We start from the raw sequence: 18,901 nt of genomic DNA, 5'->3' as shown, positions 1-18,901 counted from the left end.
AAAATAATTGAATTTACATGGTGCAAAGTAAGTCAGCCAGCGTTTGGGATCTGAATTGATGATGTACTACTTTTTTCTTTACAAAGAATATAATATTTATCTCCTGTAATGAAACACAGTGTGTTAAACTGCAGTGAGTTGTTTTAAAGTGGAGCAACATGAGAGTTCAAGATATCTACTTTAAAGTGAATATCATGAAAATACACAACAATATCCTGGATGCTCTTTAATTTTCACAGCTTTGATACCTGTGTTTCCATGTCTTTATTTCATTTTTTATATTTTATTTAAATTAAAATATGGTACAGAAAAACAGAAGTATATTTGTACATTACATAAATATTTTAATAAAATGTACCAAGATAATCCAAAACATGTACAGCGCAAAGTACTTCAATATTTTTATAACACAATGGTCCACTTGTACATTATATTAGTACTTGTAGATCATAATATGTGTTTTTAATACTATGGGGCACATCCCAGAATGCATTTTATAGGAAATATTTGGATACTTGGAGTATTTTCCCCCCATTATGAGAAAGTATATACATTTTGTCCACTTAGAAAAAAAAAAAAATATATATATATATTTATATATATATATACATATATATAAATATATATATAATATTTTATTTATTATAATAATATATATATAATTATATTATACAATAAAATGTATAACTTTTATAGATTATATATATATACAGTACCAGTCAAAAGTTTGGACACACCTTCTCATTCAACTACTTTGAAAAATATAAAATATAAAACATATTCTGGTTTGTTGAGCATTTGTTTGTTTACCACATAATTATATATAAATATATAAAAGAAAAAAATATATAAAAGAAAAAAAGAAAGAAAGAAAAACCATTGAATGAGAAGGTGTGTCCAAACTTTTGACTGGTACTGTATATATATAAAATAAAAAAATATATAAAATAAAAATAAAAATAAAGAAAAACCATTGAATGAGAAGGTGTGTCCAAACTTTTGACTGGTACTGTAAATATATATAAAATAAAATAAATATATAATAAAAATAAAAAAAACCATTGAATGAGAAGGTGTGTCCAAACTTTTGACTGGTACTGTAAATATATATAAAATAAAATAAATATATAATAAAAATAAAGAAAAACCATTGAATGAGAAGGTGTGTCCAAACTTTTGACTGGTACTGTAAATATATATAAAATAAAATAAATATAAATAAAAAAAAAATAAAGAAAAACCATTGAATGAGAAGGTGTGTCCAAACTTTTAACTGGTTTTATATATATATAAAATAAAAATATATATATAAAAAATAAAAATAAAAATAAAGAAAAACCATTGAATGAGAAGGTGTGTCCAAACTTTTGACTGGTACTGTATATATATAAAAAAAAATATATATAAAAAATAAAAATAAAAATAAAGAAAAACCATTGAATGAGAAGGTGTGTCCAAACTTTTGACTGGTACTGTAATATATATATAAAAAAAAAAATAAAATAAAAATAAAAATAAAGAAAAACCATTGAATGAGAAGGTGTGTCCAAACTTTTGACTGGTACTGTATATATATATAAAAATATAAAATAAAAATAAATATCTAAAATAAAAAATAAAGAAAAACCATTGAATGAGAAGGTGTGTCCAAACTTTTGACTGGTACTGTAAATATATATAAAATAAAATAAATATATAATAAAAATAAAGAAAAACCATTGAATGAGAAGGTGTGTCCAAACGTTTGACTGGAACTGTATATATATAAAATAAAACAAATATCTAAAATAAAAAAATAAAGAAAAACCATTGAATGAGAAGGTGTGTCTAAACTTTTGACTGGTACTGTATATATATATAAAATAAAAATATATATAAAATAAAAAAAGAAAGAAAGAAAAACCATTGAATGAGAAGGTGTGTCCAAACTTTTGACTTTTTATATATATATAAAAAAAAAATATATATATAAAATAAAAATAAAAATAAAGAAAAACCATTGAATGAGAAGGTGTCCAAACTTTTGACTGGTACTGTATATATATAAAATAAAAATATATATAAAATAAAAATAAAAATAAAGAAAAACCATTGAATGAGAAGTGTGTCCAAACTTTTGACTGGTACTGTATATATATAAAATAAAATAAAATATATAAAAATAAAAATGAAAAAATAAAGAACTGTATATATATAAAATAAAAAAAACCATTGAATGAGAAGGTGTGTCCAAACTTTTGACTGGTACTGTATATATATAAAATAAAAAATATATATAAAATAAAAAAAATAAAAAAACCATTGAATGAGAAGGTGTGTCCAAACTTTTGACTGGTACTGTATATATATAAAATAAAAAAATATCTAAAAAAAAAATAAAGAAAAACCATTGAATGAGAAGGTGTGTCCAAACTTTTGACTGGTACTGTATATATATATAAAATAAAAATATATATAAAATAAAAAAAATAAAAATAAAGAAAAACCATTGAATGAGAAGGTGTGTCCAAACTTTTGACTTTTTTTATATATAAAAAAAAAATATATAAAATAAAAATAAAAATAAAGAAAAACCATTGAATGAGAATGTGTGTCCAAACTTTTGACTGGTACTGTATAAATATAAAATAAATCATAAACAAATAAAATCCCCAAACATGTTTAAAGCTTAAATACTTTAACATAAAACATTTTAAACTACTATCACGTGACTTTCCATCCCTCGCTTCGTGCTCTTTGATGTGAGTCACGTGAGCAGCAGGCCCAGCACACGTTCCCTAAATTGAGACTAATGAGCAGCTCAGCACGTTTAATAAGATGACCTCCAGTCGGGCCTGCGGTTAATCCTGCACATCCCTCCTGAAGCTGTCAGCACACAGCATGGCGTTTTCCCTGGTGAGTCCCAGAGACACTAATTATACTGAGAATTAAGTAAGAATTAAATGAGAATTAAATAAGAATTAAATAAGTCCAAATGTGCACGTTTGACCTTTTGTGTGACATGCAACTACCACCGACTTCTCTTTTGGACTTTTGTTTTTCATTCCTACCTCTAAAGAAATGTCTCAAAAATATGTTTGCATTCAACAACATGTCTCAAAACCTCCTGAAGTTAATTTTGCATTAATTTATTACAGATACACTAATTAGAATAAGCATTAAATAACAATTAAATAATAATTAAATGTGCACATTTGACCTTTTGTGTGACATGCAACTACCACCGACTTCTCTTTTGGACTTTTGTTTTTTATTCCTACCTTAAAGAAATGTCTTAAAAATATGTTTGCATTCCACAACATGTCTCAAAACCTCCTAAAGTTAATTTTGCATTAATTTATTACAGATACACTAATTAGAATAAGCATTAAATAAGAATTAAATGTGCACATTTGAGCTTTTGTGTGACATGCAACTACCACCGACTTCTCTTTTGGACTTTTGTTTTTCATTCCTACTCTGAAGAAATGTCTCAAAAATATGTTTGCATTCAACAACATGTCTCAAAACCTCCTAAAGTTAATTTTGCATTAATTTATTAGAGACATTAAATAATAATTAAATGTGCACATTTGACCTTTTGTGTGACATGCAACTACCACCGACTTCTCTTTTGGACTTTTGTTTTTCATTCCTACTCTGAAGAAATGTCTCAAAAATATGTTTGCATTCAACAACATGTCTCAAAACCTCCTAAAGTTAATTTTGCATTAATTTATTACAGATACACTAATTAGAATAAGCATTAAATAACCATTAAATAATAATTAAATGTGCACATTTGACCTTTTGTGTGACATGCAACTACCACCGACTTCTCTTTTGGACTGTTGTTTTTCATTCCTACTCTAAAGAAATGTCTTAAAAATATGTTTGCATTCAACAACATGTCTCAAAACCTCCTAAAGTTAATTTTGCATTAATTTATTACAGAGACAATAATTAGAATAAGCATTAAATAACAATTAAATGTGCACATTTGACCTTTTGTGTGACATGCAACTACCACCGACTTCTCTTTTGGACTTTTGTTTTTCATTCCTACTCTGAAGAAATGTCTCAAAAATATGTTTGCATTCAACAACATGTCTCAAAACCTCCTAAAGTTAATTTTGCATTAATTTATTACAGATACAGTAATTAGAATAAGAGTTAAATAATAATTAAATGTGCACATTTGACTTTTTGTGTGACATGCAACTACCACCGACTTCTCTTTTGGACTTTTGTTTTTCATTCCTACTCTAAAGAAATGTCTTAAAAATATGTTTGCATTCAACAACATGTCTCAAAACCTCCTAAAGTTAATTTTGCATTAATTTATTAGAGACATTAAATAATAATTAAATGTGCACATTTGACCTTCTGTGTGACATGCAACTACCACCGACTTCTCTTTTGGACTTTTGTTTTTTATTCCTACCTTTAAATAAATGTCTCAAAAATATGTTTGCATGTCTCAAAACCTCCTAAAGTTAATTTTGCATTAATTTATTACAGATACAGTAATTAGAATAAGAATTAAATAAGAATTAAATGTGCACATTTGACCTTTTGTGTGACATGCAACTACCACCGACTTCTCTTTTGGACTTTTATTTTTATTCCTACCCTAAAGAAATGTCTTAAAAATATGTTTGCATTGAACAACATGTCTCAAAACCTCCTAAAGTTAATTTTGCATTAATTTATTACAGATACAGTAATTGGAATAAGAATTAAATGTGCACATTTGACCTTTTGTGTGACATGCAACTACCACCGACTTCTCTTTTGGACTTTTGTTTTTTCATTCCTACTCTAAAGAAATGTCTCAAAAATATGTTTGCATTCAACAACATGTCTCAAAACCTCCTAAAGTTAATTTTGCATTAATTTATTACAGATACAGTAATTAGAATAATAATTAAATGTGCACATTTGACCTTTTGTGTGACATGCAACTACCACCGACTTCTCTTTTGGACTTTTGTTTTTCATTCCTACCTTAAAGAAATGTCTCAAAAATATGTTTGCATTCAACAACATGTCTCAAAACCTCCTAAAGTTAATTTTGCATTAATTTATTACAGAGACAATAATTAGAATAAGCATTAAATAACAATTAAATGTGCACATTTGACCTTTTGTGTGACATGCAACTACCACCGACTTCTCTTTTGGACTTTTATTTTTTATTCCTACCCTAAAGAAATGTCTCAAAAATATATTTGCATTCCACAACATGTCTCAAAACCTCCTAAAGTTAATTTTGCATTAATTTATTACAGATACACTAATTAGAATAAGAATTAAATGTGCACATTTGACCTTCTGTGTGACATGCAACTACCACAGACTTCTCTTTTGGACTTTTGTTTTTTATTCCTACCTTAAAGAAATGTCTCAAAAATATGTTTGCATTCAACAACATGTCTCAAAACCTCCTAAAGTTAATTTTGCATTAATTAAACTTTTTCTGGTTTCACTCCTGCAGAGAAACGATCCCCGCAGGCCAGACAGCCCGGACTCCGAGTCTCCGGCCTTGTCCACCTGCAGCAACGCAGACATCTTCCGCAGGATGAACACCATGCTGGGCAACGCTCTGGATTTCACCGGTGTGTGCACCACACCAAACAACAACAACACCATCAAGGGAAAGCCAGACCTGCTGTGTGGTAAAGTGTGTTCAGTATTTTACACCCTGCAGCAGGTCGAGTTGGCTGCAAAAAAGCAATCTAAATGGTTGCATTGTTTTAGAAACACTGGGATCAATGCAAGTCAAGTCCCTCCATTGGCCCTAAACTCAACACATCAAACCACATTATAGTTACAGTTCACATCAAAATGTTGTTTTCTTGTGTTTTATTTAAATTGCAGACACTACAGGTGAATGGGGTTCAACATGAAATGTGTATTTATCACCATGAAACTTCTCCAGATAGTGTGCATTAAGACAATTGCTTCTTTGAAAATGAACGTTTAAATATGCACATTAGGCATTATCTTATCAAATATGTGCTCATTTGCATACATTTCCAGAACAGAAATGTGAACATTGGATGAAGTTGGGTTTTCATGTTGTATTACAGGCAAAGGTTTGTACAGAGACGATTGTGGATATCTCTTTGTATCACTCCATAAATCAGAATATACTGTCAACTGACATGCAAAAATACATTTTCTCCATGTCTTTAGTAATAAATGTTGTATAAATCAGGCTATGAATGATATATGAACAAACCCCTCTGTAGAAACCTTCAGAATACAGAGAGGAATGAAACTGTAAAGTTTGGTGTATGTAAGAGCTACTGAAGTGGAGATTTCTGGATCAGAGTCTGAGAAAAAAATAATTTAGAGAAAATGTCCTTTAAAGATACGTTTTGTTAAATTACATACATGTTGAAGACACTTCAGGTGAATAGGGTAAAAAAGAACTAATGCATATCATCATGAAACTTACCCAGTTGATTACTTGCATAAATTTTGTTTTCTGAAATTGTATTTGGCGGTAAATTCTTATTGGCTTCCTAAAAATGCAGAGGTCATGACCTCAGTTGTAGCTACTGATTTTTGAATCCCCTGCTGCTGTTTTGTCCTTTTGTTAAAGTGCCACATTTTGGACCAGAAACTCATAAAATGACCCTGAACACAACTTGCATTACCTCTAGTCTTAAACTAGATTAAGAAAACTCCTAGTCTTAATCCCGACCAAAGAAGGAGCCACTTTCACTTTCTCAGCCTCCTTCAGCTTGTCATTTTCATTTGCGTGCCAACAGCTGATTCATGCTGCATCGCCGTTTTGCAGCATTGCAGCACTTTGAAGTGTTTTTTTTGAAGAGGGTGAGATTTGCCAAGATTTAAGATCAGCACAGTGCCTTGTTAATTAGCATAATTATTCAGTCTCACTCCAAATTCTACATAAAAATAAAGGTTTCACTCTGCTGCAGTACAACACTTATTTACTGCAAGTTTTTTAAAGTGATATTAAAAGTGAATTGCATCTTGAAACGGCGCTAAACTTCAGTCTGTGGCCGCTCCAGCTCTCGTGTTGCTGAATCAGGGCTGCAGATGGATGCTTTCTAGGCGCTGGTGGAGAGGGCAAAGGGAGGAGCTGTCTGTGCAAAACGCTCCGTCCTCAACATCTGATCAGTCAGCTGCTTCATCGGGAGGCTCTGAATGCACTGTGACTTCACTCTGTTTGTGCAAAAGAATTATCAGAATCAATGTGTTTTGATTTGGCAAGTTATTTAAATCTAAAAGCTTTTTTTTTGGAGCATGCTAATGTCTGGATTTCTTTTTTAAATTAAAGTCTGCTGAGTCATTTACTCCCACCATGCTGCCGTTGCTCTGCCTCCTCCCTCCCTCCCTCCCTCCCTCTCTCTCTCTCTCTCCCTCGTAGTCAGCTTGCTCAGGAAACAAGGCGAGACGGCATAAGCAGCAGCTGTTACTGCCGTCTTGCCACCGACTCCGAGAGAGGAGCACTTCTATCAACAAGCCAATAGCTCCGACAGGAATTTTTCATTACACAGTTGTTAGGCAAGGAAGCAGGGAGGTGGGGGAGAGAGAGCTGATGTCATTAGCAGGGGTGTGTGAGTGCATCAGCAGCCATGTCACATGCTGCTAGGTGGGTCAGTGATGCGGACGGAGATGCATGGCAGTTTCACCGGGAACAGAGGCAGCAGGTTAGCTCCCCTGTTGGCCAGAGAGGAGGGGGGAGATAAGGGAAGTTTGTTTTTTTATGAGATTACTCCCTGACCTTTTCTATGTAACGCAGACTGAAACAACGCTACTTTTTTAATATAACACTTCCTCTCTTTCTCTTTCTATTTTATTTTTTGTGTGTGAATCTCTGAACTGGATCTTGGGATTGAAAAGAGTCGGAGCTGGCTGCGGTGGGCAGCAGGAGGATGCTCTTCCCCAACTGTGGCGGCGGAGGAGGCGTTGGCGGCGGTGGTGGTGTTGGCGGTGGTGGTGGCAGCGGCATCATGCACGGCTCCCAGGAGATGCCGTCATCCAGAGGCCCGCCGGGTGTCACAGACCTGGGCCTGGGCCTCCAGTCCCTCCGGCTGTCCGGCTGGGACAGACCCTGGAGCAGCCAGGAGACGGACGCACTCAACTCCCCCTCCCAGGTTCACACCAGCTCCCCCTCCAGTAAGTACCAGACATTTGTTTACCTGCTTTTATATTTATTTATAGTAATATTCTGCAGCTCTGTCATGTTTTTATACCACAGAATGTCCCAGAGTTTAGTCCAAGGTGGCTGTTTGTCCCAAGAGTTTATTAGCTCTCCCAATAACCCCTTTATTCACCATTACTAATATCATAACATCTGTGAGCTGGTTTTCACTGGTTTATAATGTGTTGGTTTAACAGCAGTCTGGGTGTTGGAACAGACTGTAGCGTCACCAGGGAGGATGATGTGGCACTTTTGCTTTGCTGCATCTCTAGCAATCCAGCAGGCACAAAAACAATCCCCTCAAGCTACTTTCATTTCACCCTCTAAAAGAAAAAACCTAAAGCAAGCAAAGATCTTTTTATATTAATGCAGAAGTTCTTCTAAATGTTTTAAATACCTGTTGCTCAAGACTGCATGAAACCTAACATCCAGAGTGCACAGACTAAACAGTCCAAGTTGGCTGCTTTTGAGAGATGAGTTTTGGAGATGTATTAAGACTTTAATGATGGCCCACTTGTCCTGACCCCATTTGTACTTTTATCACTGCATGTCTGAACCGACTTAACTTCATTTAGAGCTTTTTCTAAACTGGGCCCTGCATCAAACTGGGACAGAGCTTTGAATGCGGCCTACAGATGAACAATCCCCTCAGAGCCTCGTGTTCACTGGTACAGTACCAATCTGTCAGCTCACTTGTTTTCTAAAGGAAGCTGCTTGTTCATACTCAAGGAATTGCTGCGTCGATGTCGCTAGACTTTGTTTGGGAACGGTGACGAATAAATTGTCAGAAGGGAAATGGAGTGTCGCTTCTGAGATGAGATTGTGTTTCAGTTTATTTAAAGTTGCAAAGAATCAAAAGTGAAATAGAAAATGCTTCGAGTGTCGACTCAAGCTGGAAGCCTGCTTTCACATCAAGTATCCTCTTCTGCATGAACATTCTGAAACATTTGACTTTGCATCCTTTCAGTTCTCACAAATCAATGTGGTTCTTGAGATTCAGCACACAAACCAAATTATCTTCACTTTTGCTCTTTTGTGGGAACCTGCTGTGCAACTGGATGATCAAAGAAAGATGCACAATTTTAGAAACATTCAATTCCTTCATTCCCCCTGGTAGATTCAACGAGACATGAAACAATCGATCGATAGTGCTTAACTATTACATTTAATCACCAACTGTTTTGATGAATGACTTAAACAGTTTGAGTCATTTTAATGAAAAAAAGCTTCTTAAATGGGAATATTTTCTAGTTTCTTTAATCCTCTATGGCCGTAAACTCAGTATATCCGAGACATCATCATTTTTCACAATTTTCTGACATTTTATAGGACAACTCATAGACTCAATAATTGACAATGAAAATAACAGCTAGCTCCAGTGGTAGATTCATCACACACTTCCCATCTTCAGTTTGCTCATCTGATTGTAAAACAGACTACGTCAAAAATGGCTGCATCATCTCATAGATGTTGTGATTGTCCCGTCTCTCCAGTGCTGGGTATTCTGAACAGCCCCTTCAGCAGCCTCCTTGGGAAGCCCCCTGGCTACTTGCCCCCAGAGTCCATCAGCATGACAGCTGACTTCCTGGAGAAGTTCCCCAGCATGGCCCGCATGGCCAACCGCCTGGACTCCAGCTCCTTCTTGGACTCTCGATCCAGCAGCCCGGAAGACTCGGAGACCAGCGGCTTCAGCTCTGGTTCAGACCACCTCTGTGACATGCTGGTAAGGAGCAGCATCCTCCTTCTTCTTTTGGTTGTTGTTGTGGTTGTTCTATTTTTTCTTCTTGGTCTTGTTCTTCTCCCCCTTCTTATTCTACTTCTCATTTTTCTAATACTTTCTTCCTTCTTCCTCCTTGCTCCTTCCTTCCTCCCTCCTTCTCCTACAGAGGTAGGGAATATTAGTTTCAAATGCTGAACTTTACTTTTACTAACAAATATTGAGGCTGATGAAGAGTCACAATATGCTGAACTGTAGTTTCCATAAATCATAGTTTCTTGGCTCTTTCTTAAAACAGGCTTTGCCTTATTTATATTCTTAAATTTCACCAAATAAGAAAATGTAATTTTTCACAAGGCATCTTATTTATGCAGAGGCCATAAACAGACATTATAAAACCTTTTGTTTTACTATATCATTGTCTCAAGTTCATGAATTCTTATTTTGAGAAAGCGATCTTTGTTTTCTCGTGATAACAAATGAATTATCTTCAGGGGAAAAAAGGGTCCTCTTATTTAAAATGTCTGGGTTTGGTTAGAAGTGTATGCTTCCTCCGTGCTAAAGATGCTAGCGTCACTAACTAGCTTCTTTACAGGTCAGACACGGCCGGAGGGACTTTTCTCAACAATTAAGTATTTATGTGTCAGTACATGGCACTATAGCCCCAGTCCGATATTTGAATCAACGTCATATTGGGGAACCAGATACAGATATTTGATCTAAATATCTGGTGTACATGCTCTGACCTTATTGTTCTCCTTAAGAAAACAGCAGGTTCTTAGGGGGGAAACTCGACTCTAAGCCTGCAGGTGGAGGCGAGGCTCATAAAATGCTTTGCAAACAACAGCAAGTGGCAAAAGGGTGAACAGAGCACCTCCATGATTTGTAAAGGTGTAATTTTATGTTACAGTGAGAGGATGAACAGTTTTTATTTTTTTATATGGCCTTCTTCTGCAGATGTCTTTCCTTTGTTTGGGCTTACTTTCTTTGAGCATTTATATTAATTATAATTCAAACTCGTCACACTTTGTATTTGATAAACGGTCTCCAGTAAGGTCTTGACATGTCTTTCTTTCTTCCCCTCCAGTCGACTTTGAGGATTTCCCCCCTGCCTTATCTGGCCTCAAGCATGCAGAAGGATCTGCTGCGACTGAGCTCCCGTCTGGACCCCCAGGACTCCAGCTCTTCCATGACCCCCCCATCCAGCGCCAGCCCCACCTCGGCCCTCTCCCGCCGCTGGCGTAGCGGCTCCCCGTGGCCCGGTACGGAGATACTCGACCAGCCGGACGACACGTTCAGCATTGAGAGGGAGGCTCGTCTGCACAGACAGGCTGCAGGTGAATCTAGAATCTCATCTTTTCACTGCTCTACACTTTTCTATGCTCAGTTTTATGATCAGTGGTGTAACGGACTGTTGTCGACACGCATGTGAACCACAGATTAATTACCCAGTTTAACCATCACAGTGTAAAATTGAGTTTTACTGATTATCATTATCGACTGATATTCAGTTAAAATATGCGATCAGGAAACCTGCATTTCTGCTTTCTATTCACTATCAGATCATTTTGCATTGTGAAGAACAAATCTGTGATTGACAGGAGAGCTAGTAACGTTAGCAGCACTGCTATACGCTAACGTACGAAGGTTCCATTCAGTTACATTACGATGCATTCAGGCTCTGTTCAGTGAAAACAACTATCTGGGCAAAGGTTAATTATGTCTTTTAAAATATAGTTTTGGTGAGAAATGTAAATAAATCCAGTTGTTTGAAAGATTTTTTTTCAATAATAGAATAAATGATATTAGAGATGATTTATGAGCTGTTTAACTTCCCAACGCTACCTCTAAGCAGTTTATTTATATATCTATATATCATTAGAAACTACTAATGACTTGATTTTTCTAAGCAATAAAAATACAATCTTTCATTTTCCTAATTTGTAAAATTGTTCTTTATCTCAAATTGATCTAAAAACATGCAAGTTAAAGGATACAATTTTGATGGTTTAAACTGACTTCAGAGCAGTTGAAAAGCAAAAAAATAATAATGTTTGGAGCCTTGTTTATAGCTTCTAAAATAAAATCATGATCTGTATCTGCCAATATGGATCATCAATGATCTGCAAAAATTGAAAAACATGATCAGGGATCTCTAAAAGTCATATTTTCTCCTTTCTTTTGTGTTTATCCAATCCTTGAGTTTTATAATATGTTGCACCATTAGTTGTAATGCTATACACTGCAGTGTCCTCTGAATTTTGGCTGACTCCTTTTTAATTTATTTTTTTGCCCCGTCAGCTGTGAACGAGGCCACGTTCACCTGGAGCGGTCAGCTGCCTCCCAGAAACAACAAGGACCCTCTGTACTCCTGCAAGGTCTTTCTTGGTGGCGTTCCCTGGGACATCACAGAAGGTAACCGCCGCTTTAATGTTAGCGCCCGACATGTTGTTGAGGACTTTATGGATGATTGATGGCGTTCATTTTACAGTGCAATAAGTGAGCAGCCCTTTAAGTTGGTGCTTAAATGCAATTTTTATACATAGTTCTGTTTTAGGCATTATGTTAGGGCTGAATGTAACGTCCATCACTGTGTTGTAACGACCACTTTGCCCAAGTTAGATTTATTCCTCCTGTTACAATATCGAAATTATGACTTTGATATAATACCTGCCTAAATCATCTTAATACTGAAACTATTCCACGGCAAAAGCCTTAAACTTCAGGAAAAGTAATATAATAAAATATATTTTTTTATTCTTTATTTCAACACATTAACATTGTGCATAATTGCAAGAAATTGATTCACCGACGGTAATACAAATAATAGAGATTAAATTGGATTTAAAAACAAAACATAAAACACCCCCTTTAATTGTCATTAACATTTATACCTCTATACACAAACGTTCATATATATATACCTACATATATATATACCCATAAATCCTATCCTCTCTTCCAGTTTTGCAGAATAATCTTAAAAAAACCTGTTAATGTCAGTCTGATCTCTGATTTTTGTTGAGGCCTGCTGGTACAAGAGATTTCTCCCCTAGTAGACATAATTGTGGGATATTGTTAAAGGCTGTTTGAGCCACATTTCTAGATTCTTAAGTAAATTAATGTGCTTTTTATTTGATGCTCAACCTTAAAAATCAGAGTTAATTATGACAAAATGTCTCACAACCACACCCATTAAAACTATAAATGGACAGACTTCCTGGAAGCCAGACTCAAATAATCTACTGGTCCTGCTTTGTTCCAGCCGGCCTAATCAACACCTTCAGTGGCTACGGCCCTCTGACTGTGGAGTGGCCCGGTAAGGATGGAAAGCACCCTCGCTGTCCTCCCAAAGGTAATGTGGCTAAAGGTAACGACGAGCTGGTAGGCTATTTATATTTTATTCCCCTTCATGGTGGCACAGTGGTGAACACATGGCATGGTGGTGAGTGACTGTGGGGCTCTAGAGATACTTTGGACGGTGATAAAGGGGATTTAAATGTAGCATCAAACGTGGAGGAAGTAGACATCTTAAGAAAAACCTCTCAATGTGTATTAGATCTGTGGTAAATTTCTGTGAAAAGCTTATGAGTGTTTGGTTTTTGTGATTTTCAGATGTTTGTTCAACTTGCTGGTTGTTTGTAAGCTGTTCGACTGCTGTTTGTTTCTTGTTGCAAAGTCTTCATAATTTTAGACATTTTTAATGATGCACACATTTTTATGCCTAATAGATAAGGCAGCAATAATCTGTCTAGGGAATTTTTTTTTAACTATTTACTGATTTAAAATTGTTTATATTCAGTCAGATTCCTTTTCAAACTTTTTTTAAGTAAACTCATTGCAGATTACAATTTAATGTCTTTTTGGTATTCATAAGAGTTGCCATTTTAAAATTCATCGAGTCTAAATTCTCACTTTAATATTTTGGAGGCCACATTTTTTAAAATCCTCAATAGAATTATTAATAGAATAGCTGTCAACTATTAAATTACAATATCGTAATAATAATCATTTAATTGGTTTGAGTCATTTATAAGAAAAAAGTCAAATCTCTGCTTCCAGATTTGTGAATATTTTCTGGTTTCTTTACTTTACTGACAATAAAATTTAACACTTTGAGGATGGCATCTTGTGTTTTGGGCAAAACTAAAAAACATTCACCAATTTTAACATTTTACATCAAATAACATTGCTTAGTTGAAAAATAACTCGGATTATTAGACAATGAATATAATCCTTAGTTTCAGCCTTAATCCTAATGTATATTTTGTGTTCTTAGGCTACGTTTATCTGGTGTTTGAGAACGAGAAGTCTGTGCGGGCGTTGCTCCACGCCTGCTCTCAGGACCCGTTCCACCCCGAGGACAACAGAGAATACTACTTCAAGATGTCCAGCCGCAGAATGAGATGCAAGGATGTGAGTAGAAACTAAACGTGAAAGGCACAATTGGGCATTCTGCACTCATTGGTGGGTGGAAATTAGTTTAGTTGTGAGACCTAAAAAGTTGAGTTTTGTCTAAATCTATCCTTTTAACTTCTATTAAGTACATTTACTATCACTGTACTGAGTTCAAATTTGAGATACTTGTGTTTTTTCTTGAGTTTGAGTTTTGGACTATTGGTCACTTGTTATACAAATCAATCAATACATTAATTGAAGAATAATCATCAGATTAATCCATTTTGAAATAAATTGCAGTCTGACAGAATATAATACAAAATTAACTTGACCAACTTAATCAGTAAAATCCTACTTTGACATTAATGCATGAGTAATGATAATTTAATAATATAATATAATTTGTTTTGAGTACTTTATGTTTTCGTTATTATACTTGCATACTAAAGTAGAATGCAGGACTTTTACTTGTACCAGAGTATTTTCAGTGTAGACTCTACAATAGGCAGCATAGAATATTTTTATGAGCATAAAATTTAACTTTTCTAAAATGATAGAAAATTGTTATATTCTGTAAATTAGTTATTATAACAAGAGGGAATTGGAATCAATGCATCTGTTTTCTCCAACAGTCTTAAACTTAATGTTTTTATATTTATTTAATGAAAAAAAAAAAAGTAAATGGGTTTCTAATCAGTTGCAACATCAGATCGCTCCTTAATTAATATCAAAATGTTACACGTGCATAAACTTTGCATGGAAAAGTTCAAACTTACAATCTGTGAACAGACTCCCGTTTGTGTTCTGCTACAGGTGCAGGTGATCCCGTGGGTGATCTCTGACAGTAACTACGTGCGCTGCCCGGCTCAGCGTTTGGACCCGAGTAAGACGGTGTTTGTCGGCGCGCTGCACGGCATGCTGAACGCCGAGGCGCTCGCCAGCATCATGAACGACCTGTTCGGAGGAGTCATGTACGCCGGCATCGACACGGACAAGCACAAGTACCCCATAGGTGAGAGCCCATAGTCAGATTACCTGCTTTTAAAATTGTTAGAGTGAAATTTATGAAAGGCAAAAATCTGCTTTTGTAGAAATGTAAGAGCTACTAAGAGAAAACCTATACCGACTGTTATCAAATATATTTTATGTTAAGCTTCTGTGCAGAATATTTATTGCCATGGAAACTTGATTCTCAAACTTTTTGCTGATTTCAGGCTCTGGACGTGTCACTTTTAACAATCAGCGCAGTTACCTGAAGGCTGTGTGTGCAGCATTTGTGGAAATCAAAACCCCCAAGTTTACAAAGAAGGTAATTTCTGCAATCAACAATGGAAACTAACTAATTATTAACTGATTCAAGTACTTTATAGGACCAGTTTGTATTTAAGTGAACTGTAAATTGAATAGTATATCAAGTATGTTTTCTAAATTGTACAATCACCTAAAAAAAGATTTGTTTTTGTCACCTTTTTAGAAACCCATTTACATCTACATACAGAGCGGGTCTTTTTTTTGCTGAGTCATGTTTCTACAGTAGCCCTGAATGGACAAACTAAACACTTTCTCTAAATGAGGCCTTTTTGCATTTTTCTTGTTGCATTGCAGTTCTTAAATGTGCTTAAGAATAAAATGCCTTATGCAGCAAACATCTTTTTTAAGTTCCACTGTAATCAGCAAATTCTCACTTACAGTAGAAGCTTTTTTTAATTTTATTTGCACCTTGCTTTCTGTGAGCTGAGTGTTTGGCTTTGACTTCTCCCCTCAGGTCCAGATCGACCCATACCTGGAAGACTCTATGTGTCAAGTTTGCCTTCGCCAACCTGGGCCTTTCTTCTGCAGAGACCAGGTCAGTGGAAACAAAGTACAATGTTAGAACTGACGGACACAACGGCTAATGCTATTCAACAAGACAAGCTGTAATAAAAAGCAGAATTATTATACTCTATTTTCTGGGGATCCACTTTAAAAAAACAGCCGATTCACAATAGACCTTGTTTATAATTCGTGGGAGCAGCGATGAATGAACGTTCATGGACATCTTACTGCCATGTCCGCATTGCCTAATATTATCTTGATTAGATAAACCAGCCATTATGAAGAGATGTATATCTTTTAATAAATCAAAACTTTGTTTTATGCAGGTTATTAAAAACTACTAACATTCTTAATAAATAAGACCTATAAATATACATTTGGGGGAGTTTACACGATCTCATTTTCTTCCCCTCTGTAAAAAATAAAAAAGTATGCCAGCCTTTTATTTTAGATTAAATATAAATAGACATTTAGGTTCCATCATGTGGCTCAAATGTGAACTGCAGATATAAATGTCGACTTCTGCACATCTATTTGGCAAACCACATAAAATCTCCTTTGGGAATAGATTATTTTGAACTATTACTATTTTAAATGAATCAACTTAAAGTGTTTCCCAAACATCAGACATGTCATTCTCTGTTTTTCGGTTTCTCACACAGGCCTGCTTCAAGTACTACTGCCGCTCCTGCTGGCACTGGCAGCACTCCATGGACATCTTGAGCAACCACCGGCCTCTCATGCGCAACCAGAAGAACCGGGACTCCAGCTAGAGCAGATGGATCCAAACACTCTGAAAGGGCCAGAGAGCTGAAGAACGAGGCTGCCCGCCAAGGAGAGAGCACGTGTGCCGGATGTCCCTCGGCACGGGGGGGCACAACGGCACTCCACCAGGCACCGGGGGTTGATATCACTGTAGAGGAAAATGTTCACTTTTTGCACTTGCTACATTTTTGCTGTTGTTCACATCGGCACTTTGCACAGTGACCTTGTTGAGGTGGGGGGGAAAGACAAGGTGCCCTTCACACTTATGCATTTTTTTTTTCCAGACGGAAAGATGAGAGTCCGCCGACGGTTAGAGAAGTGGATGTAAAATACCATTTCTTTTTCTTTTTCTTTTTTCATGCGTTGCATAGTGAAGAGCAATCACGCAAGTCTCATTGCCGTTCATTGGCAAATGCCATACAGTGCCTTTAAATTTTTATTTTTCTCCCCCCCACTGCTCCCTGCCTCCCATCTTAACCCCCAGTTGGCAATTCTATTTTCTTTTTTTTTGTTTTTCTTTTTTTTTCTGTGCAAGCCAACTGGTGTTTCTTACTTTAGGGAGTTGAATGTTGGGCTTCATTTAAACCAGTCGCATTTCAGACATTTTTACGCAGTTTTTTACTAATTTGTACACCAACGGTTTTAAGTCATGACATGAAAAATTTTGAACAATTCTATCAGGCGGCTGTTTTTTGGGAAAACCCATCTTTTATTTTTTCAATTTATCTCATACGATTTTTCTGTAGCTTTTTTCTTTTTTAATTTTTCCCAAATTTCAACTGAATGGGCACAAAATGTTGGAAGTACTACTTTAACTTGCTTTGTTTGTCCAGTTATATTAAATGTAAGTAACAATAGTACTGGATACGCCTCAACTGGGCTGTCCGTCGTTTCTCAAGCACCTGATGGATCCCGGTGAGACTCGAGTGAATGAGCATTTGATTGTACAAAGTTTGATTTATTTTGTTGCACTTTTTAATTTGCACGTGTGGAGAGGTGGCGGTGGTTTTTAATCACTTTTGTACATCAGCAGGGGGACACGCCTTCGTTAGAACAGCTGCTAGTTTCCCGTTGAATGTAAGAACTTCCACTTAGCTGATGATAAATTTAATCGATCCAGAGCTTGAGTAGACCCCAGTAAATGATTCCAACGCTTTCTTAATCCCATTTTGCCTTCCTGTTCCAGTTGGGACATAAATGCATAATAAGCTGTGTGCCAAAGACTTGAGTGTCTTTTTACTTTTTCCATTAAGTTTGTCATGCTGAGCTTGTTGTCACTTGGCCCAGCTGCTTTTTAGAGTTTTGAAAGTCTACCTCATTGTGGTCTGCCAAGTTTGCTGCTACTTACAGTTGTGGAGTTTGTTCAGATTGGGCACAATAAAGGTGTTTAAGCATTAACTGATATGTCTGGAGTCTTTAATTAACTGTCCTGGTCTCATTAACGTCCACAAGTAATCACTGAATCTGTGCTTGAGAATTTATAAGTTTGTAATGTTGTATAGGCACGTGGAATTTGCTTAAAGGGGAAATTGGAGATGCCAAAGTATGTTTACCATTTGTAAGGAGTACTACAGTTTTGGGACTATTTTAAAGTGGCAATGTTGAAGCTTTTTATTAACATAAATGTTGCTATTGCTGAGGGAGGTAACGCAATGATTGAGTATTGCAACGTTTATACATTTGCAGTATTAGATCTGGGTGTCTGTGGTGCCATTCCTGGGGGAAAAATGCTGTATTACAGTTTTGCTCCATTTTATAGACAAAATAATTAAACTACACAACTCTGTAAATGTGTTGGTATGGAATTCCAGATGCAGCCAAAGACTCTAGACTGATAAACTCTATAAGCACAATTAAATTGTTTTCACTCAAGTAGAAATTCTAAATCAACCAGGACTGAAATCTAAAGGATACCCACTTAAATGTTCCAGTTTACTATTCAAATGGTTGTTTTGCATTTTCTGCCTCTGGAGGAGCTATATTCAAATTTGAAAAAGTAACCAAAATCACTTTCATGATCTCTGTTAAGTGGGATAAAAACTAAGGAT

General features: G+C 35.6%; 1 protein-coding gene across 2 annotated transcripts; it reads left to right on the top strand.

The window, feature by feature from the left end:
• Window positions 1-2,771: 2,771 nt before the first annotated feature.
• cpeb1b (cytoplasmic polyadenylation element binding protein 1b) lies at window positions 2,772-18,233 on the top strand. Of its 2 annotated transcripts, none has more exons than XM_054611354.1 (12): window positions 2,772-2,895; window positions 5,477-5,597; window positions 7,858-8,133; window positions 9,652-9,881; window positions 10,963-11,212; window positions 12,177-12,290; window positions 13,141-13,245; window positions 14,155-14,291; window positions 15,087-15,285; window positions 15,488-15,582; window positions 16,039-16,119; window positions 16,751-18,233. In XM_054611354.1, exons 1-12 carry the CDS (start codon window positions 2,881-2,883, stop codon window positions 16,859-16,861), a joined length of 1,734 nt encoding a protein of 577 aa, XP_054467329.1. In that variant the 5' UTR covers window positions 2,772-2,880; the 3' UTR covers window positions 16,862-18,233. The 2 variants fall into 2 exon arrangements, with proteins under 2 accessions (XP_054467329.1, XP_054467320.1); XM_054611345.1 differs by having other exon boundaries at window positions 5,477-5,657.
• The last annotated feature ends 668 nt before the right edge of the window (window positions 18,234-18,901 follow it).

This window comes from Anoplopoma fimbria, chromosome 2 (genome assembly GCF_027596085.1).
Source record: "Anoplopoma fimbria isolate UVic2021 breed Golden Eagle Sablefish chromosome 2, Afim_UVic_2022, whole genome shotgun sequence".
Taxonomy (NCBI): domain Eukaryota; kingdom Metazoa; phylum Chordata; class Actinopteri; order Perciformes; family Anoplopomatidae; genus Anoplopoma; species Anoplopoma fimbria.
This window is presented reverse-complemented; position numbering and strand designations above follow the sequence as displayed.

Coding starts and splice junctions, on each gene's coding strand:
- cpeb1b (XM_054611345.1), top strand. Junction 9,882..10,962: donor ACCACCTCTGTGACATGCTG/GTAAGGAGCAGC, acceptor CTTCCCCTCCAG/TCGACTTTGAGGATTTCCCC. Junction 13,246..14,154: donor CAAAGGTAATGTGGCTAAAG/GTAACGACGAGC, acceptor TTGTGTTCTTAG/GCTACGTTTATCTGGTGTTT.